The sequence below is a fragment of the Globicephala melas genome, chromosome 10 (genome assembly GCF_963455315.2).
Source record: "Globicephala melas chromosome 10, mGloMel1.2, whole genome shotgun sequence".
NCBI lineage: Eukaryota > Metazoa > Chordata > Mammalia > Artiodactyla > Delphinidae > Globicephala > Globicephala melas.
This window is the reverse complement of record NC_083323.1, coordinates 63,381,867-63,407,341: the sequence shown is the minus strand read 5'-3', so window position 1 is coordinate 63,407,341 and position 25,475 is coordinate 63,381,867. Positions and strand designations below refer to the sequence as shown.

The following is a 25,475-nucleotide window of genomic DNA, read 5'->3' as shown; positions in this document are numbered from 1 at the left end:
CCCACTACTCCCCTGGCCCTCTGAGTGAACTCCCCTGCCCCAGGCCTCCCTGGCAGTGTCCCACAGGTCCTGTGATCCCCACCTTCTCCCAGGCCCCACTGGAGCCCTCACCCGTCTCACCCTCGTCGGGCTGCCCATCCCCACTCAACACCTCCGCCTGTGCAGCAGGCCCCTTTTTCACACGGGTGTGGGATTTCCGCTGTCGCACCATGAAACCACCGATGCCTATAAGGAGACAGAGCTGAGGCTGAGAAGCCGCTGGGGACCTGGTGAGCTGCCCCTCACCACCCCCACCTCTGCATCGCAGGGCCTCACCAGGCCGATAGGGTTTGCGTTTGCGTTTTTTGCTTTCCTCGGTCTCCTCTTTGCCAGGCTCTCCATCAGGGCTGACGGGGCCCTCTAGTTTAATTTCGCATTCCATGTGTTCCACACCACCTGTGTACGGGGACAGACGAGATGGAAGCAGGTCAGAGGCATGGACCCTTTTAACCCTGTCATCCTGCCACCTAAGAACAGAGCTGAGTGCCCTGCCACAGAGCCATCTGGGCAAGACCAACAGTGCCTTGAGGGTGACTGGGAGTGATAATGCAGCTCCTACCCAACATTCAACTCTCACAGGCATGCTCCCATTACTTTGGCACTCCCTGAGACTCCCCAGCCTGACCTTCACCCTTGAGCAGCTCATCAGTGTCCAGGTCTCCATCCTTCTTGTCATCAGGGCCAAGGGCATCAGAAGGCTCAGGACCCTCCAGCCCTGCCTCGCCTGGGAGGCCAAGCCGTCCTCGCCGCTGGCGCCGCTTGTGCAGGGGCGACATGGTCAGGTTACGCAGCACAGCCATGCCAGTTTCTGTCAGCCACACACCCTCGAAGCGGAAGTACTGGGGCTCTGCACAAGGGGGAAGAGCGTGTGACCCCTGATGGAGGCCCCAAGGAGCGCAGAACTCCAAGTTTCGGCCTAAGTCCCTAGCTGGGACAAAAGCAGCGAGAGAGAGACAGACTGAAGTCCAGACTGGGGTCTGAGGGCTGGAGAGGAGAGACCACCAGCGGGCGCCAGCTGAGGCCCGGGCGCTCCCTCAGGTAACCAGGGGGATCAGAGAGACCGCTCCTGCTGAAGCCGGACTTTGCTCAAGATTCACCCTCAGTTCACCCAATATATTCTCCAGTTGTCTGAGGCCAGGAGGGCCCCTCCTTGCCGAATGCCAGCTCACAGTGCCCCAGATGCCAGGAGCAGTGCCCACATCACGATGGAGGTGGGAGAGCCCCAGCTCCTTCATTAAGGAGAAAGCTGTGTTCCGTGCTCTCTGGAGGTGAGATTCTAGCCGTACAAAGGCCGCGTTGCCTGGTGGAAGGAACTCTGTCTGGGAAACTGGATGCCTTGGTTCTCGTCATAACTTCACCACTGACCTATGGAGTGACCTTGGGCAGGCCACTCAACCCCCCTGGGTCTTAGTTTCCTTCTCCGAAAAATAACGAGATAAAGTTGGGGGGCTGGAGCTGGACTAAGTGCCTAAGGTCTCCTCTGGCTTTGGCATTCAGAATTTCTGTGACTCACCCGGCTCTTTCACCTTCATAGGCACCAGCTCTGGAGGCGCAACAGGCACTGTGGAGAGGACAAAGTAAGGCAGCTAGAGGCCCTGTCCCAAAGCAAGGCACCCCTGCCCGACCCCTCCTCCCCCCTCCCCCGCCCCTGGTACTCACCAGCAGGCTTTACCACGTAAGGCTGGCAAGAGACACAGTCAAAGCCCTCATCGGCCGCCTGCTCCACGTCATCCTCTGTGAAGAGGCTCTCGCAACCAGCATGCATCCACCTGGGAGAAGGGAGACAGGAGGGGATAAACTGAGACAACGCCAGGCTGAGAACAGGGAAGAGGGGGCTTATATGAGGAGAAAGGGGCACCCTCACCGTTCACAGTGACGGCACTGGATCAGGAGGTCCTCTTCCACATACGGGGCATGACAGATCGGGCAGGTCACCAAGCTGGCGCAGGGCCCGCAGTGCGTGTAACTATTCTGCCATTCACAGTGGAAGCCAGGGGAGGCGGCCCCACACTGCATACAGGACACACACCTGGTGGGGGCAGAAAGACAGACCCTCAGCACCTAACCTACCCAAGCACCCAAAGCCGCCCGGCCTTCTAAACCCCGCCTCTGCCATGTAGTCAACACCACACCCACTCAAACACTTCAGGCCCCTCTGAAGCTCCCAGTCTCCTTACCACTTGCACTTCCAGCCACCCTTGGGCACGGTGAGCAGTGGCGGGTCCAGGCAGTACGTGTGGTAGCTAATGTCACAGTCATCACAGAGCAGCAGGCGGGAGGGGTCTGAGGCCTGGCCGCATACCTCACACACGATGCACTCCACGCAACGCCAGCCCTTCAGCAGCATCACCTTGGTGATCTGGTGCAGAAGATGGCAATTCCTCAGGAGGTGATGCGGAGGGCAGGGCAGACCTCTCAGGGGAGGGGGGGACTTACACAGGTGAGGCTGGAGGACCCCAGTACCCAGGCCAGACCTCCATTTGAGCACAGGGAAGCTACACAGAGCACCCTCACCCCAAAAATAGTGGATCTTAAACTTAGGCTTCCAGGGGTCTCTGCTGATCAGAGAACAGCCTCACCCGGCCACTGCCTCATTAGGATCTTTCACTAGCGAAGTCTCCAAAAAGACTGTGGATAGAATTAGGTTGTATTTCCCCCGGTTTTTCTTGAACATGTAGAACCTGCTACTGCTGCAAGTTAGTGAGTGTTAGCAGTGGACAAATTCTAAATTAACATTAGTGAAAACCCCAAAATGACTGATCATACTTGAGTCAAAAACACTGCTTTCTCTTTGTGGACATGTGTTTGATTCTGATTTTACATTTTATATCCAGACCATATCATGTTTTCTACTAGTAAAGTTCTCACAGTTTATATGATGGACTGAATTATACCAGCAAGTCATGGTCTACCACAAAGAAACTCGTAAAGACCACTACGGTTTCCAAAGTATTTTTTCCCAAGATGAATTTGACAACCACTGGAAACTGATGAACAACTTCCATGACCAATGGCCACTTTAAGTAGAGTGGCCAGGACAGGGAACTAGGATAAGCAGTAACGACCCCATCCCTCAGGCCAGACCTCTTGGGCCCTGAACTCACCTTGCTGTTGACACAGTAAGGGTGATAGCACTGAGAGCACTGGGAACAGGCAAGAAGGTGGCCCTCTGCCCCCCGGCCAAAGCTGCCACATACCACACACATGTCCTGGGGAAACACACAGAAACCCAAATGTCCAACCTCACATCCTCAATACCACTCAGTCCCAGTAACTGACTACACCACTAATCTAAGAAGAGGGAGTCAAAGAACCAGAAGCCTATCCCCAGCACTAGGACACGGTGAGCCATCACGGGACCCCGTTCCTTCCTAGCATGCCTTGCCCATCTGATCAGGTAATTTGAAATGATACAGCCTGACATGGGTAACGCTAAGGAGAAGTGAAAGATAAGATGGGTAAAGACTGGTCAGGACGAGACAGTAATACATGCGACAAAATTCTACAGCTTCGAGATTACTCGTGTTCCCTAGACTCTAAGCTTCAACAGGGCAGAAACCATTTCTGCCTTTTTCACTGCTACATTCGCAGCTGCTAGCTCAGTGTCAAGCTCATTCTCTGGAATGCCAGGAGTAGGTCCCTGGTTCTCCCCATTTACCCTCCCACCGAAACACACATATCCAACTGTTCAGGCTGCCAGGTCTCACTGCTGAAGATGGGACTACAAAAGTCAAGTATGGTACCTGCATTAGGACAAACTTGTCTGTGTTGGAGAAGAGAACCACAGTATTTTGCATGGTGTCATCATCATCATCTTCTTCCTCCTTGCTGGGAGAGCTATCGATATCAGCAACCTTATAGGCAGAGAGTTGTGGAAAGTGAGGCAGCTAAATCCGCCCCAGCTAAGCTGCTTCCTCTTTGGTGTTGGGGCAAGGCGGCATAAACCCCTGGCTCAGATGAAAGCCAGGAGCCAGGACTAAGAAGCAGAAGAACACCCCAGCTCCCACACTGGGCCTCAGCCCAACATCAGATTTCAGAGAAGCCTGGGGGCCAAGAGCACAGAAGGAGCACAGACATAGCTGGACGGGCCCTAGGCTAGCAGGCAGGCAGGTGAGCGTGCAGGGGACTGGCAAGATTTAAAGGGTGTTTAATCTTGAAGGGGCCAGCTGAAGCATGTTTGGGGGATGGGAGGCCTCTCCTTACTACCAGAGTCTCAATGGAAGAAGTAGTTGATTTTAGCCGGGCCCGTCCTCTCCCGCGTCCTCCATGTGCTCCTCCACGTGGCCGGCGTCTTCCTGGGAAACTACTGCTGCGACCCTGAGTGAGGAAAGGGGATGATTACAGGAAAAGTCGAGGGCTAATATGCTGCATCCACAGGCTTGGAGGGAAGAGAAGAGACGAAGGGACAGAGTATGGCAGGTAACAAGGCCCAAAAGTCCCAGTCAGGGCCAGGGAAAAAGCCAAGCTCTCAGATAGCAACAGGTAGGTAACTCTGGTCCAAACCACTCCACATCTTCCAAGAAGAGTGGTCAACGTGGTACCACAAGAAACAATACTGGCCTGAGAGACCCGAGTTTCTAGTCCCGATTCTATGGCTGAGTTACCATGAACCTGGGCAAGTCGCGTCCCCTGTGTATCAGCATTCTCCTTGATAAAATAAGAAGGTGCGCTCAAGGATCTCTGACAGTCCAGGATTCAATAAGCCAGGCAGGAAGGTATCAGTGACACAGGACTACACCTCTGACAGTGGCATGACACCAAGCACATCCAGTGGCTGGACAGCCCCTTACCTGCTTGATGCGGGAACGAGCGGGGGAGCTGCGCCGCCTCCCCTTGTCCCCCTCCGCTTTGCCTCCTCCGATAGCTGTCCCAGCATCACACAACAGCGAGTCATCAGTCTCTGGCAGCGAATCCGTACAAAGTCGCAGGGAGCCCTCATCTCGGGCTGGACTAACGTCTGTAGATGCCCCCAGCTCCATGGACAAGGAGCCACCCCCCTCGGGGTCGGGAGAGCCCAGCAGGGGCTCTGAGCCAGGAAAACTGGCACTGGCATCGCCCTGGCTCAGATTGGAGATCTCATTAACGATGTCAGATTTGATGAGAGTAGGTGGGGTGGGGGCCACTGGTGCACGTGGCTCCTCTTGCTCTTCGCAGGGCGAGCCCTGCCCTGCCTGCTTGCATTCTGGGCCATAGACCTCCATAGGGGTCACAGGGGCCAGCTCCTCGGGGTCCAGGAGCACAGGGGAACCCTTAAGTTCACTAGCCAAACTGCCGGGGGTCTGTCCGGCCTCTGGATGTGATCCAGGAGTGTCAGTCCCATCCAGAGGGGCTGTATCTTCCCCCAGGCCAGAGAAGTCATCCAGGGCTGGGGCAGGGCTGGGTGCAGGGCAGGAAAGGTTCCCCATGGGAGAGGGGAGAGGACTAGTAGGGCTGGGTTCCAAGGCTGGGCACTCAGGTTCTGGGGCTTTCTCAGTCTCCATCTCATGTGGCTCAGCCTCATCTGAGACCTGCACTGCCTTCTGCATGGGACTCAGTGGGGAAGGAACAGACAGTGGCAGAGCAGGGGGAGAGCACTGGGAAGGAGGGGAGTTTGGGGGAGGCAGGGAATGCTGGAGGAGTGGGGAACAACGAGGGGCAAGGGGCTCCATCAGCATGGGAGAGGCCGGTCCTACCGGGGAGCCTGGAGATGGGGGAAGGATCATAGGGGGTACAGGCTCAGGGTCAGTGCAGTTAGCTTCTGGTGGAGGGCTGATAGGTGTCTCTAGGATGGGGGCAGCCAATGGCGACTCAGGGTCACTGTCCCCTTTGGCACCAAAGGGGTACTCTAACTCTCCCAAAGGAGACAGGGCCGGCGGGGCCACAGCTGTGATAATGGGTGAGAGCGGAGGAGGAAGAGGATCTGGAGAGAAAGAAGAAAAGAGAGGCTCTTAGATTAGATGCGCCATAAAGAGTTAAGACTGTCCCAGAGTCAGAGGGTTAACATCCCCGTACCTGGTGGCATCAGCTGAGGTGACAAAGATGGCTCCCCAGATGGGGACAACGGCAGCTCCTCAGGCAGAGGGGACAGAGGTGGCTCCCCAGGCTCAGACAGGGCCGGCTCTCCAAGCAAAGGGGGTAAGGGTGGCTCCCCAGGTGGGAGGAACGAGGGCAATTCCTCAGGTGCAGGGCATAGGCCTGGCTCCTCAGGGGGCTCTTCAGGTCGAGGGGACAGGCGCGGCTCCTCGGGCACTGGGGACAACTGCGGCTCCTCGGGTGCGGGGGACAGGCACAGCTCCTCAGGGCGAGGGGACAGGCGCGGCTCCTCAGGCTGCGAGGACAGACGCAGCTCCTCAGGTGCAGGGGACAGACGCGGCTCCTCAGACGCAGGGGATGGGCGCGGCTCCTGGGGCGCAGGGGACAGACGCGGCTCCTCGGACGCAGGGGACGGGCGCGGCTCCTGGGGCGCAGGGGACGGGCGCGGCTCCTGGGGCGCAGGGGACAGATGCGACTCCTCGGGCGCAGGGGACGGGCGTGGCTCCCCGGGCCGGGGGCAGAGTCGCAGTTCCTCAGGCAGTGGCGATAGGGGTGACTCCTCCAGGGGTAGGGACATAAGCAAGTCCTCCGGTGGCGGGGAAGCAGGTGAGTCCTCAGGCGGTGGGGACAGGCGTGAAGCCTCAGGTGGCGGGGATGTGGGAGACTCCTCAGGTGGTGGGGACAGAGGAGATTCCTCGGGTGGTGGGGACAGGCGTGACACCTCAGGCAGGGGAGACAGGCGTGATACCTCAGGCGGGGGGGACATAGGCGAGTCTTCAGGTGGCGGGGACATGGGTGAGTCCTCAGGTGGTGGCGACAGGCGTGATGCCTCAGGTGGTGGGGAGAGAGGAGACTCCTCTGGTGGAGGGGACAGGGGCGATTCTTCAAATGGTGGGAACAGACAAGATGCCTCAGGTGGTGGAGACATGGGTGACTCTTCAGGTGGAGGGGACATGGGTGACTCCTCAGGTGGTGGGAACAGGCGCGACGCTTCGGGTGGTGGGGAGGTAGGCAGTTCCTCCGGAGGGGGGGACAGGGGAGACTCCTCAAATGGTGGTGACAGAGGTGATGCTTCAGGCGGTGGGGATAAGGGTGTCTCAAGCAGGGGAGACGGGGGGGACTCCTCTGGGGGAGAGAAGGGTGACTCCTCCAGTGGAGAAAAAGGCGATGCCTCAGGTGGGGGAGACAGAGGAGACTCCTCAGGCGGTGGAGAGAGGGGTGAGTCCTCAGGCGGTGGGGACAGGCGCGATGCCTCAGGCGGCGGGGATGTGGGTGATTCCTCAGGTGGTGGGGACAGGGGCGACTCCTCAGGTGGGGGCAGCAGTGGCATCTCCTCATTTAGGGAGGCCTCCAACTGGGGCTCAAGTTGGGCCCCTTCTCTACCTGCAGACATAACACACTATGTTCCTACCTAGTTCAGCTGCACTCCACAGAAAGTACAGGGTCTGGGGCAAAGCAGAAACTGTCCCTCGCCACACGATAGAAGGGGATTACTTTCAGGGACCCTCAAACCCTACTCACCTAGTGGTTTGGCTTCACATTGCAGGGGCCCCGGTTCCTTGGGTTGCATAGAGGTCACGTGCCCACCCTTTGGCTGCCCTTGGCATGCAACGTACAGAGCATCGGGCTCATCAGTGGGGGTATCGCCAGGCTCTGGGGGTGAGAATCTGCAGAGGGTACAGGGGAGCAGGCCCCATGGCTCTCATCAGCTATTGGCTCCTCACGAGAGCACACTGGGGCGAGGCACGAATGCTATGGATTGCACTGCCCACCTGAGGGCCCTCCTCTCAACGTCAGCTTGCTTTAACACGAGCCCTGCCAATCTCAGCCCTTCCGATCCCCCAGCCTGATCTCTGCCAGTCCACACCACTTACCTGCTACAGACCGGGGGGTGCTGCTCAGCAACAGAACTGACAGGCTGTCCTCCCTGGGTTTTGTGACAGCGGTGACAGAGTGAGTAGTTCTCAAACCACTCAGAGTTGGGGTTCAGCTCCGCTGAGCCTGTCCCACAGGCCCGGCATACCCGGCATGCCTAGGGGAAGGGAACGGGCAAAACGGGCACTTGTCAGACAGCCAGAGACTGGAGGAGAACACGGGACTCGTCACAACAGAGAAACTCGGGGTGCTGTAGGAGGCAGACTTAGGGAGAGTAAGGCAGGAGGATCAGGGGGCACTCGCCTTGCACTTCCAGGAGTGAGCGGGCAGCTCCTCCATAGGCGGTTCCAGGCAGAAGGTATGGAATCCTTTGTCACACGTCTCACAGACCAACATCTTAGAGTCATTCCCAGGCTTCCTGCAGGGGCACAGGGCACATAACAGGGTCCTCCTTGCCCTCATTCTCAATCTTAACCTGTGCCCCGCCTAAGGTTCTCTCCTGCCCTCCCACTCTTACCTGCAAGCTTGGCACACTTTGCATTCAGGGCACTGCCAGCCAGCACGCTTGCGGGCAGTCAGAGCAGTGTCCAGGCAGGCCCCGTGATAGTGATGCCCACAGCTGGTACAGAAGAACAAGTCACACAATTCCCCTGGCCCCTCACATACGGCACAGCGAGCCTCCTCTGCAGTGGGAAGGGACAGAGGATACGGGTCACCTATGGATTCCTTACGGGACTCGGCACGGTGCTGTCTACATAACAGGCATTCCACAGACACAGAATGAACGAATAACAAAAAGTTACTAAGTGTCTGCCTAATATATGCCAGGCACTGCTCTAGGCACTGCAGACACCATGCTAAACGAGACAGGCAAAGCCCCTGCACTCACAAAGGCCACACGTATTTTAGTGGGGCAGACGGACAGTATGTAACTGTAGACTTCTGAGTGCTCTGCAGGGTACGGAGCCCCCAGCACCCTTGGACCCTCATCTGCCCTCCGTCCAAAGGGCAGGACTTCTCACCCAGATGTGTGGCCCCCTCACTGTGCTCCGGGCATAGCAGCTGCAGTGTTTTCATGGATAAGAAGGAACCGCTGGCAGTTGCACAGGGGAAGTGGTAAAGGCGTGGACATCCAGGCGAGCGGCAAGGGATGGAGGCACCAAGTCTGGTGCAGTGGGAACAGCGCTGCCAGGGTGGAGACAAAGCCTTAGTGCTAGCCAGCTCTCTCCAGAGCAACATGTCAGGCACTGCCTCTGTCCCAGTATGCCCCCTGCCCTTCTCATTCCACCCTGACTCTCGGAAGCCCACCAGCCCTGCCCACCCTGCCCTGGGCCTACGCAATCCCCTGGCCCGGCCCCACCTGTGAGATCCCTGAGAAGATGGCCTTGTCCACACCACATAGTTCTGGGCCCTCCTGCCCCCACACGCCTGCCGACCACGCAGCACACCAGTGGTGAGCCCAGCAGGACCCTTCATAGGGGGAAAGGGGGAAAGAGTTAACAAGAACGTCATCACTGCTTCAGGGCCACTCAGCCCCTTCCCTGTTTCCTGCCCAAGTCAGCTACCCCACTTCCCTCCACTTACCTCCAGGTTCTCCTAGGTGGGCAGGTGTCAGGCCCTCAGGGAAACCAATCTGTGATAGGTCCTCACTGAGCAGCGCTGCCTCACTGGGCCCTGGGTTCCCCCCAGGGGACACCACTGAACACCGGGGCCAGTCAAATGGCAACTCAAAGCGCCGTAGCTCCCGCTGCCCATGTAGACTGGGCTCCCCGCAGTTACAGAGAGCACAACGCCGCATTGGACCCCCACTGTGAACACACAAGCATCAGCACCACGCTGGCCCCTGCCCACAGGTACCCCTAAACAACCCCATGACTTGCACACCTATGCTTCCCGCTCATTTTCCTAAATTTTCCACCTTGAAAGCCCCAGACTCTCAAATCAAATCCTCGTATGTCCTTACATCCTCATTTCCCCAAACTAGTTACCTGCAGTCCTGGGGAGGCTCCTGAAGCCTGGGACCCCCAGAACTGGGCACAGAGCCCTCCCCCACATGTGGTTTGGGAAGGTCTGGCTCAGTGGCACCTGACTCCTCGGAGGCTGCAGGTCCATCAGCTGAATGAACAGACAGAGAAGTGTGCATCAGCCATTATCCTCTATTTAGCACGAGTCCACTCATCAGACCCATGAGATTATCCAAAACCCTTGGTGGATAACAGTGATGGCATTTCAACTTTTGTCCCAAAGAACAAAGTCCTTCAATTACCTGTCTATTAGATGGACTTAACTCCTGTCCTTGTGCTAGGACCAGAAATCTAAGATTGTCTGGGTAGAACAGAAAGCTGCCAGGCAAACCCAGAATGCGCCCTACTCACCTGCTGGTTCTGAATCTTTATCCTCACCAGGCGGCTTCGGGCTGTCCATCCCTCTCTCCGACTGGGCAGGGCCCTCTCGGGGAGACCTGTCAGACCCAAGAGATATCTATTTGTCTAGTAAGTCTTCCCACTAAACACTTTCCCCCAAATCCTAGGGAGAAGGCATCTAATGTTATCTAGACCCTACAGAAATCAGAGCAAAGCCATACCTACAAATTCCTGCACTAATGACAAGGAAAGTCCCTCTCCCCAACCGTTGTCCCACTGCCTACCTCCTCCCCAGATAAACACATACCATCTTCTCCTACTCTGAATTCTGAGAGGATCCAGTCCCCTTTCCCACTTCCCACCTCCTGTCTAAGAGTTCCCAGGACAACAGCATCCAACTAGAAGCACATACAATCTACATCCAGTATCACTCTTTGCCTCACGACTGAGTTCTTGGCTTCTGGTGGGCCCTATCCCTTGGACTTTTTCCTCAGGTCTTAAGTCAGCTACCATCCTAGAGGCCTTTCAGTGCCAACCCAGGGGCAGTCATAACAAGAAGTCTGAGTCCAGCCGAAGTCCCTCTCCCTGGGGTCTCGCAGGACGTAGAACACATTACTGGAACTAAAGCCTATCTCTGAATGGATCTCCCCCATCTCCACTGGTTTCAACCAGAACATCCCAATCACAACAGAAGAAACTCCCCAATTTCCACCACTGCCTATCTAAATCCAACCCAGGCCCACCCCCCTGGCCCTTGCCATGACTGAGCTCAGGATCTCATCCAGCCTGAAGGCCTGAGGTCGTTGCCCTTAGCAACACCAACAGCCCTTCCTCCTCAGATGTCCCTAGTAGTTAACAGAAGTGGGCCTTAAGAGTTACTGAGCATGTGTAGCCAGGCCTGAGGCTAGGCATGCTGGGAGTTGTAGTCTCAGGAAGCACACCACCACTTGGAGCTGTTCTAAACGGGGCAGGACAGAGCAAAGTAGCTTCCTTCCTCTTCCGTCAAGCAGGGTTTCGACACACACTATGGGGGTGGCGGGTAACGGTCCCCTCTTCTAAGATATGCCTGCCTATCCCAGAGCCAAATGAAACACGTTAAAGTTATACCTAAGAAGGTCAAGACCCACACCTTTGGGTATATTTTCCCAAACCTCAGATAAAACTAAACACAGTACCAAAAAGAGAGAAGTAAAGAATAAGAATTACAGAGCTGAGGAAGAGGAAAGAGGTCCTATAGAAGAAGGGAGAAAAGGACAGGTATAAACAGCTCTTAGTGGGAAGGGTAGGGGCTTAAGCAGAGAAACAGAGTATAGTTTTCCTACAGAAGGTAGAGGGGAATCCCTAAAACAAAACTCTAAATAAAAGTTTGAGAACTGTATCTCTCACCTTCTCCACTCCTCTTGTTTAACCAGAAGAACCACACCAACCTTAGTAAGGACAAGCCTCTCTTCCCAAACCAAATACCCCAGTCAGCCACTGGGGGTTGAGTGACTGGGGCAGATGAGACAGTGGGGAACCCTCAAAGGTGCCCAGGATCCATAAATCAATTACCTAAGAACCACATTATCAGTCCTCTTTCCCTGAGCTAACACTCCATTTCCAGACACTGGCAGTGGGCCTCATGTAACATGTCACAGGAAGGGAAATTTTACTTTACTTTTTTCCCCTCACACTATTAGATTCTACTAGATTGGGAAAGTGAAATATCACCTGATACCTGTTACCTCTATTCCCAGATCACCTCTTTACCAAAGAGGTAAAGAGAGGATCCAGTGCCCTTTCCCACTTCCCACCTCCTGTCTAAGAGTTCCCAGGACAATAGCATCCCACGCAATCACCCACACAATCACACCCACACAATCACACCTGAAAGGAAAGCAGGGTGGTCATCTAGCCAGCCCACAGAAAAGCTGCTCTGGAACTTCAAGGGGCCGCCTAGAAGCCTCCTACGTGAATTAGGGGTTGGAGGTCAGGGCACCAGCCAGGCTCCTCTTCCTATTCAGTTATCCAAGGCCTGACCACACCCGGAAGGCTTCAAAGTTTCCTAAACGTGTGCAACTTTTGCTGTACCTTACCACTAAGTGCCGCCAAGATCTTCCAACTGTTGTGCTCTCAAAGTTAAGGCTAAAGGAGTCACAAACATCAAGAAATGAAAAGCAACAGTGATAGTGCAGTGGGTGGGAGGAGGACTGCCTCACACAAGGCCAGAGGGACAAATTCCTCCGCCCTCCCCCAAGCGCAGCCCTCTCAAGCTGGTAATGCTGGCACTGCTCAGGGAGCTACAGAAACCACCTTCGTCTAGCCTTGGGAATCAGTACCAACATCCTCCAAAGCGGCAGCCTCATTCATGGCACCATGGTAGATGAGAGACAAGCAAAGGGTTGAGTGTCCTCCAAGCTGAGGAAAAAGAATCTAGAGGCACTTCCAAGAAGCCCTATTTCACTACCCTGCAGTCTAGCGCCTGCATCCCAATGCTGAGTAGCAGTTGTCAGGCCCCTCCTTAAACAGATCTAAACAAATAAAGACCATAGGTTCCCCTGTCCCATCATTCACAGCCAGAAACCACACATCCACACCAAGGGTTTTTTCCCTGGATCTACACTGGGGTAACGCCTGGCCAGGCTTCCTCAGGGGAACTAGGGATCCCAGAGAAATACAGATCTAGGGAGTAAAACCATGGTGGGTCCCCTTAATCCTAGGCCAAAGAGGCCCAGAACAGCAAGGAAAAAAGCAGGGATTCATCTCAACCCACTTTCCTCCCTGCCTCCATCCCAGACCAAGAGCTTTAACTCCATTTTCCCAGCCAAAGGGGAAATGGAGGCTTGGAGAGGTGAAAGGCTGAAGCAGGCCCTTGAGTGAACAGCTCTTCTCTAGGACTCAGGACTTCCTGGTTCCCAGCCTGAGACTCAAACCACACCTCTCCCCACCCCCATTTTGGGTTGGCCCTCCAGGGAAGAATCCAAATGGCAACAGTGGCCCTGTAGACCCTCCGGACTGCCCCCTGGGTCATCCTAGGGTCAGCCACAGCTAATAAGGAGAGGTATCTCCTAAGGAAGTTCTTCAGGGACAGACAACAGGAGAGGCCCTCCACAGGAGGCAAGGGCAGACAGCATGGGCGACAGCTAGCCTCATTCCGGCACCCCTGTGCCACCTCTCACCTCAGGATTACCACCCAGAAATCTTTCAAGGGCAAATCCCTATTTTCTCCTTTCCAAGACCAGGCTCAAAGAGGTCTAGCCCTCATATGGTGGAGGGAGTAGAGTGAGGGAGCAAAATACACCAGCCAAATCCCTGCTGGGCAGCATGACAGCTGTGAGAGGGGCTGTCCCAGCCCAGGGTCAGAGGCATGAGGCTCACGCTGCACCCTTCGTGCAGTCACATACACACCATTCTCCCCAACACCTCCTGCCAGGGCTGAAAACATTGGCTTCAGCAGACACAGCTCTGCTCAGGTCACTTCTCCTCCAAAGAGATATAGGCCCCCCTATTCTGCAGAGTTGGGACAGGATCAGAGGACCAGTTAACATTCCCTGATTTAAAAAGGTTGGAGAGGTCTGGGAGGGGCCTGCAAGACCGGCCAGGGACTTATGGGCAACCAGCTCTCCACACCAGGCCCAGAGAAAGCGGGAGACAAAAGCCATTTTTTTGCAGCCCACATTCGCAGGGAGCAAATCTCAACGGCCTCCTCTATAATCCCCTAGAGATTATGTCCATCCGGAGAGGAGGGGAGGCAAAGCAGGCTAAGACAGCACTAGGCCTCGCTAGGGTCACTCTGCCAGGCAGGGGTAGTTGAAAGTTGAACAGCAAGGCCACAGCTGCCCCCAGCCCCGCCTCCTTCTTGCCCCAGCCACCCCTTCATCACAATGGTCAGTTTCCACACACTCTCCTCGTTGCACAGTGAAATAAGGCCCAGTGAAGGATCTAGGGCTCCCTGAGTCTCCCAAAGACTGCTCTGAGTGCCCGGATGGGCAAGAGCAACCTTAAAGTCCAACCTGGCAGTAAATCGGACCTGGCAGTGCCACCCTACCCCCGCTCCCAAGTTGTTCTATTCCCAAGGCCCACAAGGAACCCTGAAGGAGAAGCAGCTGACTGGGATTGGTGCTGGCATCAGGGCTTGGGTCCTAGTTTGGTAGAGCTCCCCCCAACACAAAAATAAACAGGCAGAGAGGCTTTCTGGCCAGGTTCCCAAACTCCCGTGGTTCCCTGAACCCCCCAGTCTTTAAAGAGGCACACCCCAGGACACCAGGCCTCGGTTGTGCTCTGGCGACTGGCTCGGGTTCCCTTGACAGACCCTGCCAAAGGAACCCTCTTCAGCTCTGGCACCCCTTTCTCCAACCTACAGGCCAGCTCCGGCCAAGATAGTCCATCTGGCTATGCCCCCAGTCCAACCCTTTCTGGGCCCTGGCCGGGCGGACTTCACTCACCTCTTCACAGGGCGATCCAGAAATCCTCATCCGAGAACATGGCCAGAGCCCGGGCCGCTCCCCGACCTCCAACCGCCAGAGCGATCACAGCCGCCCCCCGCACGGGGGGGCTTAGGGGGGCCAAGAACGGTAAATCCAGGTCGGAGTGGCCACCCTCCCCCGCCCCAAAAAAGCAAGAAGCCAAAGAAGGGTTCTCTGCCTCGGGTTCCAGCAGTTTAGGTTTCCATGGACAGCCCCTGGGCGGCGAATCCCGAGCGGACACAAAGAGAGCACCGGTGGCTTTGATCTTGGGCGAGCAGGATCCGCATCCGCGTCGCCGGGCGGCCTCTCAGTCCTAGGGCTGGGCCAGCGCCCCGGCCGCCCGCACCGGGCTCGGGCGGAACGTCGAGGCTCTCCAGATGGAACGTCGAGGCGCCTCCCCAGCAGCCCGGAAGGAATGCCGCGCCGCCCCGCGCCGGGCCCGGATGGAACGTGAGACCCTCGCAGGAGCGCCGAGCCCCTCTCCCCGCTCGGGCCGGCGCCCCGGGGCCGCGCGAGCTACGGCGACACGGAGCCGGCGGGGCCGCGGAGCTGAACCTGACACACACCCCAGCGCCGGGCTCCTCGACCCCGAGCGCTCGCCCTCGGCGGCTTCGAGCCCCCCACCTTCTGCTCCCCCCGGGGAAGGGAGGAGGGTAGGTGGGCGAGGAAGAGGAAGGGGCGGGCGGTGCGAGCCCTCTGCCCGCTCCCCTCCGGCCGCTCCGGGCCCTGCGCTCGCCTCCCTTCCCCTCTGGCCTCGGGAGCTGCCCCGCCCCCGGCCTGGCCGGCTCTGATCGGCGGCACCCCCTCGACCCCCGGCTGGCTGCGATCGCGGGGGGCCTAGAGGTGCATGGCCCAACCCCGGCTCCCGGCGCCGGGGGGTCAGGAAACTGAGCGGAAAGTGGGGAACGAGGCAGCCATTTGCAACCGGAGAGGAAAGTAGTGCAGCGCGGCGCCGCTCCGCCTCCCCCCCCCTCCGCCTCCTGTTCGGCCGGTAGGGTGGTTCCTGCGAAGGGGCTATTTCCTGGCCCGAGATCTCGGCAATGGTCGTGGAGATTCAGGAAGCCTCCGGTGCGAGATCCGGGTGGCCCTTTTGCCTGGTGAACCCCACTCCAGAAGGGGGAGAAAGGAGAAGACGCGGCCCTATTTTGTGTTGGAGCGGAGCGGCGGAGGGATCCGGCCCTCTCGGAGGAAAGGCTGTGACTCTGCAGTTCTACGCACACGCTAAGGGATCCCTCCGCCACGGGTTAACCCCGACTGCGCCGGGCCAGCCGCTGTGCAGACACGTGGGAAAGAAGCCCCCTTCCTCTTCGCCCCGGCCCTAGAACTGCCTCCTTTACCGCCCGGCTAGTAGAACTAGGACTCCGTGCACTTTCTAATTCCGTTTCCCTGGAGTTATCGGCCCCTGAAACTCCAGCTGCCCCTTTCCTTGACCAGGAGCAATCTTTCCCGGGAGGGGGATGGAAGAAGAGCCAGGAGGTTGGCCGCTGCTCTGCATCCTGGGAACTGGAGTCCGCAAATGGAGAAAGTGAGGCACGGCGCCTGGCGCTGCAAAGGGTGGGTTCCTGCCACGTTCGGGGGCCTGAAGAAAAACGGAACGAGTCCCTAGTCGTTCCTTCTGACTCTCAAATCCCCTCGAGAGGAAAGAGGACTGTTAGTGCCCCCACAATCACCTCCCCCATCAAAACATAAATGTAGAGTTTCCCCTCCTTTGCCGGGTGCTCCCACCCCCAGACCCAGTCCTTCTTTCCTAATCTTCAGGGCCTGTGTCCCCCTTCTTAGTAAACATGTAACCCCTTTTTAGAGAGCATGTAACTTGTAGCCTTGCTGCTACCTGGCCGGAGTACTGTTATTCTGGACAAGATCCCAGTATACAGACACCCCCCCCCCTCCATTAGTCTGGATGAGAAGGGATTGGAAATGACTTCTCTGCATTAACTCTATCCACGGGATGGACAGGAGGAGACAAATTAACAAATGTGCTAGATACTTTATATATTCTTAGTTATTACTCACCCTCGTTATGAATTACATGTAATTATGTCCATGTTACAGATGAAGAGATTGAGACTGAAATAGGTAAAATTGCTCAACAAACCACATGAAGTGAGAAGTTGAGCCATGCATGATGCAAAACAATGGCCATGTTTTTCCTGGGATATGTGTGTGTATTCATATATATTTATTTTATTATTATTTTTTTTAAGATGTGGAGAAAGAGGCAGGCAAATCAGGTGCAGGGCTGGTTTTGTGGGAAAGGGTTTTTACAGTGCTGCCCAATAGAACTTTCTGCAATGATGGAAATGCACTACACACTATCTAATATGGTTTAGCCACATGTAGCTATTGAGCACTTTGAAATGTAGGTGGTGCAACTGAGGAACTTTTAATTTTAGTTGATTTTAAAACTAAATTAAATAGTAATATGTGACTTGCGGCTTTCATATTGGACAGTGCAGGAGACCTAAATCCCTACTGGCCAGAGTCATAGGAGGGATCAGATATGTCCTGTGCTAGCCACACACTGACATATGCTCTTCACTGACCATTCAGGTCTATTTCAGCAAAAAAGTCCAGCACTGACCCCACACCTATCCCAGCTATAGTGGAATAAGTTCACCAAGAGTCAGAAGTTGGAAAATAGAAGGCCTCTCCCTACTCTGCACCCAGAGGCAGACCCTCACCAGAAAGACCTCAAATAACACAATAGCCACTATTTCTTAAGGGTTTATTATGTATGAGGACCTATGCTAAGTATTTCATAAATCACTTCAGTTTAATTCTCACATCAGTCCTATGAGGAAGGTTTAACTACACTTCATAAATGAGAAACTGAGAGAGGTTCAGAGAGGTTAAGTGTCTGCCCAAGGTCACACAGCTAAGTGGAAGAGTAACTCTTTTACTCTTTTAACCCAGCCATTAACCACTATTCTTTACTACTATCAGGCCTTGAGATTGTTTGATACACTTCCAGAAAACCTCAGACATTTGTTATTCTATCTCAGACCTCATGGAAATAACAGCAGGAGTGTAGGTACGCTTATTGAGAATTCCAAGTCAGATGCATAAAAGGACCTAATTTTAGTGTAGGGAGAGAGGGTGTTTACAACCCTAAAGAGACTCCTAAGCCCCCGAGAGATTGCTCTTTGGAATATGCTCCTTCCTGCAGCCCTTAATTCTTTTTAGATTCTAGATCAGAGATGCAAAAGCAGCTGGCAGGACTTTTGAAAACCAGCATGACAAACCATCATCCCCAACTGTAAGCCTAACTAGCCTGGAGCCAGGCAATAACAAGGTCACAGCTAAAAATCACACCTAAATTTTGTCCATTTTCCCCAACTAAGTGCATTGACAGAGTTGGCAGGAGTGCATCCCCAGCTGGCAGGAGAACTCTATGCCCTTCCTGTGAAGGATACCATTCAGGTAACCCTTATAAGTCCTTGGAGGAGGTATTAGGCCAGTTAGGCCCTAGGGCTACTGGGGAGGGGTCGCGGGTAGAGGCAGGTAGGACCAAATTTTCCTAGCCAAACCCATCCTCCTACCGAGCTGGCCGGTCAATAAGAAAGAGCAGAAGCAATAGCCTTTGAAACCAAAAAAGGCAGCACAACTCCAAAGGTGTGAAACGTATGAAAGGAGCAAAGAACATCCATTTTAATGAAAGGCACTTGAGGAGATGGAGAGCGGGGAGTGGGGATTGAGCAGGGGCATTATTTCTTACTTTATTCAACTCTTAAAAAGCTGAAATCATCATAACACTTTAGTCCCTGCCTTCACACTACTTCACAATTCTTACATCATTAGGAACAAGGGTCTTTCTTCCTCCACCCAAACCCTATCCTCTCTGAGTTCCAGCAAATGCCAAGGCCCCGCAAGGGAAGCTATGTCAGCATGTGGCAGCCGGCCACTAGAGGGTGGTGTTTCTGTAGTTAAGGGGATTGTGAGAGCCTACAAATTTGGATGGGAGTGGCAGTCAATAGGTTACCTGTATAGGAGAAGAGTCGAAAAGAAAGGTAGGAAAGATAAGTAGTAAGTCTTAGGGTAATGGTCCTGACTGAGTGAGGGGTAAGGAATAGGAACAAGGTAGGAGGAAAGATTCTCTACCAAAGGCCATGGTCATCACTCCTTAGAAAAGGAGACATTGGCCCTGAGCTCTCCCCAGATACAGAGAAGCCAACTACAAAAAGATTAATCAGTTTATTTGCATATATACATTGTCACTCCAGGAAGCCGTCTCCACTTCAGGAGTCCCCAGCTCCCCTCACCCAGCCGACACCCAAAACCTACATAGGAGACTGGGTCCTGAATAAACAATGCCCAGGACTCATATCCCAACTCCATAGGTTATAACAATTCATTTATTTAGCAAAAACAGAGCTAGAGGACAGTGCCCATGAGACATCCTTGCCTCTTTGTAAACATCGACAACCAGGCCACTGGAGCCCAGGTAAGTGTGCAAACATGAGGGTACCACACTGTGTGCCCAGAGGGCAAGGGACACAGCTGGCAACCGAACAAACCCGTGAAGTCCTGAGGGCCTGCCCCCCCCAAGCCCCCACTGGAGCCTGGCAAGTGCCAGGGGCAGAATCAAGGCAGCTACCCCATGCTCAAGGGCTCACATGAGATGGCAGCGGCGCTCTTGCCCATATGAATTCTCTACCCGAGCAATCTCCTGGATGACTTTGGTGAAGATGCCTTGAGTCAGCTGCAAGGGATAAGGATTCAGGGCAAAAAAAAATCGTTTAGTTCACTGCCAATACCACCCAACTCTGAGGTGAACACCCCATTCCCCCACCATCCCCACCACCAAGCAGTGCCATAACACTGCTACCGCCACCACCTTCCTAATCTTCAGGCCCAGCACCTGCTTATCTCGAGCAGATGACTCCATAAATGTCGCACCCCAGGACTCTGCCAGCTTCTTCCCCTCAACAGCCTGGACCTCCCTAGAAGCAAATTTGGGACATGAAAATGAAGGACAGCAATGGCCCCATGTTCTCTGCAAAATCTTTACAGGAGCCTAGGACTGAGACTTGAAATATGAAATGATAGTTTTTGAAATAGAAGGGTTGTTTTGTCTTACCCTTCAAGTTAGAAATGAAGAGGTAAAATGACTGGTTCGAATCAGTGGCAGAGCCACGACAAGACCCTGGCGCATTCCTAGTCCAGCTCACTTTCCTTCGCCTTAAGCTACAGAGATTTCCTTACCTGTCTGGTAAGAGATCTGCCTTGTTCCCCACCAGCACCACTGGCAGCCTGGGAGGAAACAGCAGTTACTACAGGAGCCCCTCTGTTCCCCATGGACCCCAACCTCCTTCAAATCAGAGCTGGACAACTCCCCATCAAACCAGACAGGATCTATGTCCTGACTTTCTCCTTAATTTGGATCAATACGCCCCTGTCCTCCCTCTCCCCTCGGGTCCACACTATGTCTTTATCCCCCAGAGCCACATACCGGGTTTTCCCGTGGCCTTCATGTAGCTTTTGGTACAGACTCTCAATGACTTGGAAACTTTAAACACAAGAAATGAATCTATAACTTTATTCTGGGACAGCCCTCAGATCCTCCCAAGTCTCCCACTCACAACCTTGGTCACTTACCTATGCAGAGAGGTGACAGAATACACAAGCACATAACCATGGACCCCAATGATGAATGAATAGGGCAGAATGCTGTACTCATCCTGACAAGAAATAGAAACATCAATACCTAGATCCACAGCACTCAGATAGCCAAGGTTGGTGGGCTGTATCCTGGGGACCCTCCCTGTGGCACTCCCTACTCCAGTCACTTCTGTTCAACAAGTATTAACAGAGTAGCTCCAATCAGCGCTGCACACTGAAATGCTGCTAAAATGCTTTTCTTTTAATCCTGCTTTACAGATGAGCCTCAGAGGCTACCAGACTTCATCTCCCAGGACTGAACTGCCACATTTAGATACCCTACCCCAAACTGGTACCTGCCCTGCTGTGTCCACCAGGTGTAGGTGAAACTCATCTTTGCCAAGAGTCACTATCTTGCTGTAAGCTGAAAAGAAAAGAAAACTTGACTGTGAGGTGCCTTGTAGGACTAGCAATCTGTGCCCCTATATATTGACATAGATGGGCCAGGTCTAGAGAGCTCTCCAGGAACCTGGAGAGACAATGTTAGGCTTCTTATTGTCTACATATACACCATCCTGGACTCAGTATCTTGGAAAATCCACACTCTAGCTCCACTCAGAACAGGATTGCTAGAGGAGATTAGATTTAATGTCTAATTAAATCATCCCTCTGGCACCAGGAAAATCCCAAACTATGGACTTGGATGGGGCACCCAAGCCTTCCCTACCCAATCCCTAGGGGAGAAGTCTACTCACTATTCTCCACAGTAGGATCATAGCCTTCCAGGAACTCGCCCTCCACAAATTGATGTGCTAAAGATGTCTTCCCTGTGGGAAGCAGAGGTAATTTTATCCAAATCACCCATCCATATTCACATCCTCTGTCCTTTCGGGCTGTGTGGCCCTGGACTAAAGGGGACCCCAAATTAGCATCCTAGCCTGGGAATGCCCCATGCAATGCTTCCCCTTAGGCTACCTTCACCCTCTTTTCGCCCTGGGTCGTTGCACCTTGGCCACCGGATGCATACAGTAGCGCCGCAGGAAGCCTTTCCCGCCGCCTTTCCCCACCCCACCCCACCCCTGGGAAGATCCGGGATTCCTTAGGACCCAGTCAGTCCTGCACCGGGCACCTGAGACTTGCCCCACCCAGACCGCGCCCCCGCCATCAAATCCTAACCCCACCTCCACCCCCCAGAGTAACGCTGAGGACCACCGCGGTGATCCAGCAGTAAAGCCCACGTTAACTCTTACATGCTCCAGCTTCCTGCAGCCTTCTACACTACCACCACCCCAGCCTTTTCAACTCCAACCTTTCAATCCTCGCTCTACAAGCTGGTTCTAAGGATGCCACCATTTCTCCCTGGGTCGCGTACCCGCGGCAGTGCGCCTCCTCTGGCCAAAAAGCCGCGGTGCATCCGTGCTCTGCCCAAGACCGAGACTCACCTACGGAGCGGTATCCGAGGATGACCACCTTCCTGTAGCGAACTAACGGCATGGCAGGAACCGGCCCCGAGGGGCTTGCAGAACTTGGGGCTGAGAGAGCCCCAAGAAGAGAAAGTCGAGTGCAGGCAGGTGTAGCAACCGGCACAGGAAAGCCGCTCACCCTGAAGCTGCCAGGGGCAAGATAGAGGGAAACCAAAACAAGCGCCGCGCCCGGAGCTGGCCACGTGATCACAACACAGCAAGACTAAGGCGAGGGAGCCGGGCGACCGGGGAACTACACTGCCGCGCCGCTCAGGGCTCCGCCCCCCAGGCCGCTCGCCATTGGTCCACTAGAAAGGATAGGGGCGGAGCCGTTGGCTGAAGCAAAGGGCGGGCCTCACGTGGAGCGGGAGAACCAGGAGCTGCGCGTGCGCAGACTAGACCCGGTTCATTCATAAAGAAACAGAAAGGAACCCGGGGTCCTAGAGGTGTTTGCGCCTTTGCAACCTAGTAAAAGCGGCTGCAAAGAATCATGGATGGATAATATCCGTTGTGGCTGGGCTGGATTTTCTGGTCAAAAGATTCTAGGCCTCCCTTTTGCAAGGTCTCCGGCGTCCTTGGGTAGGTTAAAAAAGGCCAAAGTTGCAATATATTCCCTCCGATTCCCCCAGACTTCAGCCCCAGATATTTTATTGTCGGGTTTCCAGTCTTCCAGGATTTAACTTCGGAACTGCAAAACTTATTCCTGGGAAAATTGTTAGAATTTGTGGCCAAGTCCTCTGAGGTTTAGCTGTCATCATTATCACAGTGTTTTATTTATTCAACAAATATTTAATAAGTGTATACTATATGTTTTAGGCATTTCTCTAGCTTTGACGATAGAGCGAAGAACATGACAGGTGAGGTCTCGGACCTCACAAAGCTTAAAACCTAGTTGGGAAGAAACAAACTTAAACAAGTAAGCGTTAGATAGTATTAAGTGCTATATAGAGCAGTGTGAGAAGAAATAACCAGTTTAGATCAGTGACACTTCCTTTCAAAAGAAGCCCCATTTAAGCTGAAGTCTGAATGACAGTAAGGAGCCAGCTAGCAAAAGATTCAGACAGAAGAATCCATCAGTGCTATGGCGCTAGGGTGGAAATAAATTTGTTAAAATCCAGAAAAGAGAGAGAGAGAAAGCCAGTTAGCCTAAAGCAGATGAAATCTAAGAGGATGGCAGGGGCCAGGCTATGTAGAGTAGTTTGGACTAATTCTAAGTACCTAGAAAGCTATTGATTATGTTACTAAGTAAGTTGGGTCATGACATGACCTGAATTGTGTTTCTAAAAGATCTCCCTGGCTGTAGAGAATGGATTGGGGTTTGAGAGAAACAGGAGCAAGTGGAGCAAGCAGGAACATCAGCTAGGAGACTGTTACTTGTAGTCCAGGTGAGAGGTGAGGGTGGCTTGACTAGAGTAGTAGAGATGAATGAAGCTGAGAATTCAGTGTATGTTTTGAGGCTGAGGTTAAGCTGGCTTGCTTGCTGAAGGATTGGATACAGGAGGTGAGGGAGGATAAAGAGGAAAGGAACCTAGATTTAGAGTGCTACTTTGTGCCAGGTGTATTTCATTGTCATCTCATTTAATATTCTCCACAGCCTGAGGTTGTTAATTTGCATTATTCATTCATTCATGAACAAATATTTATCGCACAACCACCGTGTCCCAGGCACCCTTCCAGGTGCTTAAAATAGAGCCATGAACAACAGGGACAAGGTCTTTGCTTACAAGGAGCAAGTATTTTGGGGGAGAAGACCAACAATCTACAAGCAAACAATAAATGAGTTACAGTTAAAAAGTAATAACTGCAGGGACCTCCGTGGTGGTCCAGTGGTTAAGACTCCATGCTCCCAATGCAGGGGGCCCCAGTTTGATCCCTGGTCAGGGAACTAGATCCCTCATGCCGCAACTAAAAAAGACCCCATGTGCCGCAATGAAGATCCTGCATGCTGCAACTAAGACCCAAAGTAGCGAAAGAGAGAGAGAAAGAAAGAAAAAAGTAATTACTGCAATGAGAAAAAATAAACAAGACATGAGTGGGCTAACCTACTGAGAGTAACCTGGGGTGTTACTCCTCTTTTTTTATATGACATCCTAGGAAGCTGAGGAGGTAACATTTGTGCCTGAGACTTGAGTAATGGGTAGCTATTATCACTGTTCTCTCAGTTATAGAAACTGAGAGTCATACAGGTAGCACACAGAAGTTGTTTCTTTTGCAAGGCCCTGATGAGGTGGGTGTGTAGGAGTTAGACTGGATTAGAGGGCAGGCTTTATAAAACTATAGAACCATCTCATGCTTTAAAGTGTCCAGATTGGGGCTTCCCTGGTGGCGCAGTGGTTGAGAATCTGCCTGCCATTGCAGGGGACACAGGTTGGAGCCCTGGTCCAGGAAGATCCCACATGCTGTAGAGCAACTAAGCCCGGGCGCCACAACTACTGAGCCTGCGCTCTAGAGCCCATGAGACACAACTACTGAGCCCACGTGCCACAACTACTGAAGCCCGCGTGCTTAGAGCCCATGCTCCACAACAAGAGAAGCCACCATAGTGAGAAGCCTGCGCACGACAACAAAGAGTAGCCCCTGCTCCTCGCAGCTAGAGAAAGCCCACGCACAGCAACGAAGACCCAACACAGCCAAAATAAAATTAATTATTTAAAAATGTCCAGATCTACAAAAGTTGTTTCAAAGAGCCACCTTTTTAAAAAATTTTTATTTATTTATTTATTTTTGGCTGCATTGGGTCTTCCTTGCTGCACGCAGGCTTTCTCTAGTTGCGGCAAGCTGGGGCTACTCTTCCTTGGTGCGTGGGCTTCTAATTGCGGAGGCTTCTCTTGCTGCAGAGCCAGGCTCTAGGCACACGGGCTTCAGTAGTTGTGGCTCACAGGCTCAGTAGTTGTGGAACGCGGGCTCTAGAGCGCAGGCTCAGTAGTTGTGGCTCACACACTTATTTGCTCCGCGGCACGGGGGATCTTCCCAGACCAGGGCTCGAACCCATGTCCCCTGCATTGGCAGGTAGATTCTTAATCACTGTGCCACCAGTGAAGTCCCCAAAGAGCCACTTCTTTTTTTTTTTAGATGTTGGGGGTAGGAGTTTATTAATTTGTTTATTTATTTTTGCTGTGTTGGGTCTTTGTTTCTGTGCGAGGGCTTTCTCTAGTTGTGGCAAGCAGGGGCCACTCTTCGTGGTGCACGGGCCTCTCACTATCGCGGCCTCTCATTGCGGAGCACAGTCTCCAGACGCGCAGGCTCAGTAGTTGTGGCTCACAGGCCTAGTTGCTCCGCGGCATGTGGGATCCTCCCAGACCAGGGCTCGAACCCGTGTCCCCTGCATTAGCAGGCAGATTCTCAACCACTGCGCCACCAGGGAAGCCCCAAAGAGCCACTTCTTAATCTGGCCTCAGAAAGGAACCCAAATACCTTTTCTACTGGGTAAAGGAAGTTCCTTGCAGACCAGCAATTTTATGCTGGATTATTGGGCTTGAATGAGGTTGGCGGTAGTTCCAGGTTAGGTTGTAAGCACTGTAGGATAAAACAAAGAACTGGATTCAATTCAATAAAAGTTCATTCATCTCCTACTTTGTACCAGGCAGTCTTACCATGTTTTGCACACTAAGGATATAAAGATAAATAATATTGATAGATGCCTTTTATGCTGTTTGTCTTTCCACATTAACTCTCTACTC

The 25,475-nt window shown here is 53.7% G+C and overlaps 2 protein-coding genes across 7 annotated transcripts in view; both read right to left on the bottom strand.

Moving 5' to 3' along the window:
- The window catches only part of KMT2D (lysine methyltransferase 2D), a 39,518-nt gene extending 23,596 nt beyond the window's left edge, over nt 1-15,922 (bottom strand). For 2 of the 5 annotated variants that reach the window (XM_060307107.2, XM_060307108.2), the window contains exons 1-22: nt 14,714-15,922; nt 10,302-10,387; nt 9,915-10,041; nt 9,511-9,734; nt 9,287-9,396; nt 8,949-9,111; nt 8,444-8,609; nt 8,230-8,344; nt 7,926-8,083; nt 7,573-7,718; nt 6,031-7,434; nt 4,830-5,938; nt 4,243-4,356; nt 3,783-3,893; nt 3,144-3,248; nt 2,217-2,398; nt 1,904-2,068; nt 1,699-1,808; nt 1,553-1,600; nt 665-886; nt 316-435; nt 112-225 (exon numbers count right to left, since the gene is read on the bottom strand). In XM_060307107.2, the coding sequence (XP_060163090.1) occupies nt 112-225; nt 316-435; nt 665-886; nt 1,553-1,600; nt 1,699-1,808; nt 1,904-2,068; nt 2,217-2,398; nt 3,144-3,248; nt 3,783-3,893; nt 4,243-4,356; nt 4,830-5,938; nt 6,031-7,434; nt 7,573-7,718; nt 7,926-8,083; nt 8,230-8,344; nt 8,444-8,609; nt 8,949-9,111; nt 9,287-9,396; nt 9,511-9,734; nt 9,915-10,041; nt 10,302-10,350 (5,062 nt within the window). In that variant the 5' untranslated portion in view covers nt 10,351-10,387; nt 14,714-15,922. The remainder of the gene's footprint in view (nt 1-111; nt 226-315; nt 436-664; nt 887-1,552; nt 1,601-1,698; nt 1,809-1,903; nt 2,069-2,216; nt 2,399-3,143; nt 3,249-3,782; nt 3,894-4,242; nt 4,357-4,829; nt 5,939-6,030; nt 7,435-7,572; nt 7,719-7,925; nt 8,084-8,229; nt 8,345-8,443; nt 8,610-8,948; nt 9,112-9,286; nt 9,397-9,510; nt 9,735-9,914; nt 10,042-10,301; nt 10,388-14,713) is intronic. The other 3 variants (XM_060307103.2, XM_030835202.3, XM_060307104.2) reach the window with 3 other exon arrangements.
- A 3,027-nt stretch (nt 15,923-18,949) lies between these two features.
- Nucleotides 18,950-22,040, bottom strand: RHEBL1 (RHEB like 1). Of its 2 annotated transcripts, XM_030835190.2 has the most exons (8): nt 21,775-22,040; nt 21,088-21,159; nt 20,689-20,756; nt 20,330-20,412; nt 20,184-20,240; nt 19,937-19,984; nt 19,593-19,674; nt 18,950-19,433 (listed from the first exon to the last, which is right to left on the bottom strand). In XM_030835190.2, exons 1-8 carry the CDS (start codon nt 21,824-21,826, stop codon nt 19,344-19,346), a joined length of 552 nt encoding a protein of 183 aa, XP_030691050.1. In that variant the 5' UTR covers nt 21,827-22,040; the 3' UTR covers nt 18,950-19,343. The 2 variants fall into 2 exon arrangements, with proteins under 2 accessions (XP_030691050.1, XP_030691053.1); XM_030835193.2 differs by lacking the exon at nt 20,184-20,240.
- Nucleotides 22,041-25,475: the final 3,435 nt, after the last annotated feature.

Coding starts and splice junctions, on each gene's coding strand:
- RHEBL1 (XM_030835190.2), bottom strand. CDS start 21,826: ATGCCGTTAGTTCGCTACAGGAAGGTGGTCATCCTCGGATACCGCTCC. Junction 20,413..20,688: donor TGGTGGACACAGCAGGGCAG/GTACCAGTTTGG, acceptor ATTTCTTGTCAG/GATGAGTACAGCATTCTGCC. Junction 19,675..19,936: donor GCAGATCTCTTACCAGACAG/GTAAGGAAATCT, acceptor ATTTGCTTCTAG/GGAGGTCCAGGCTGTTGAGG.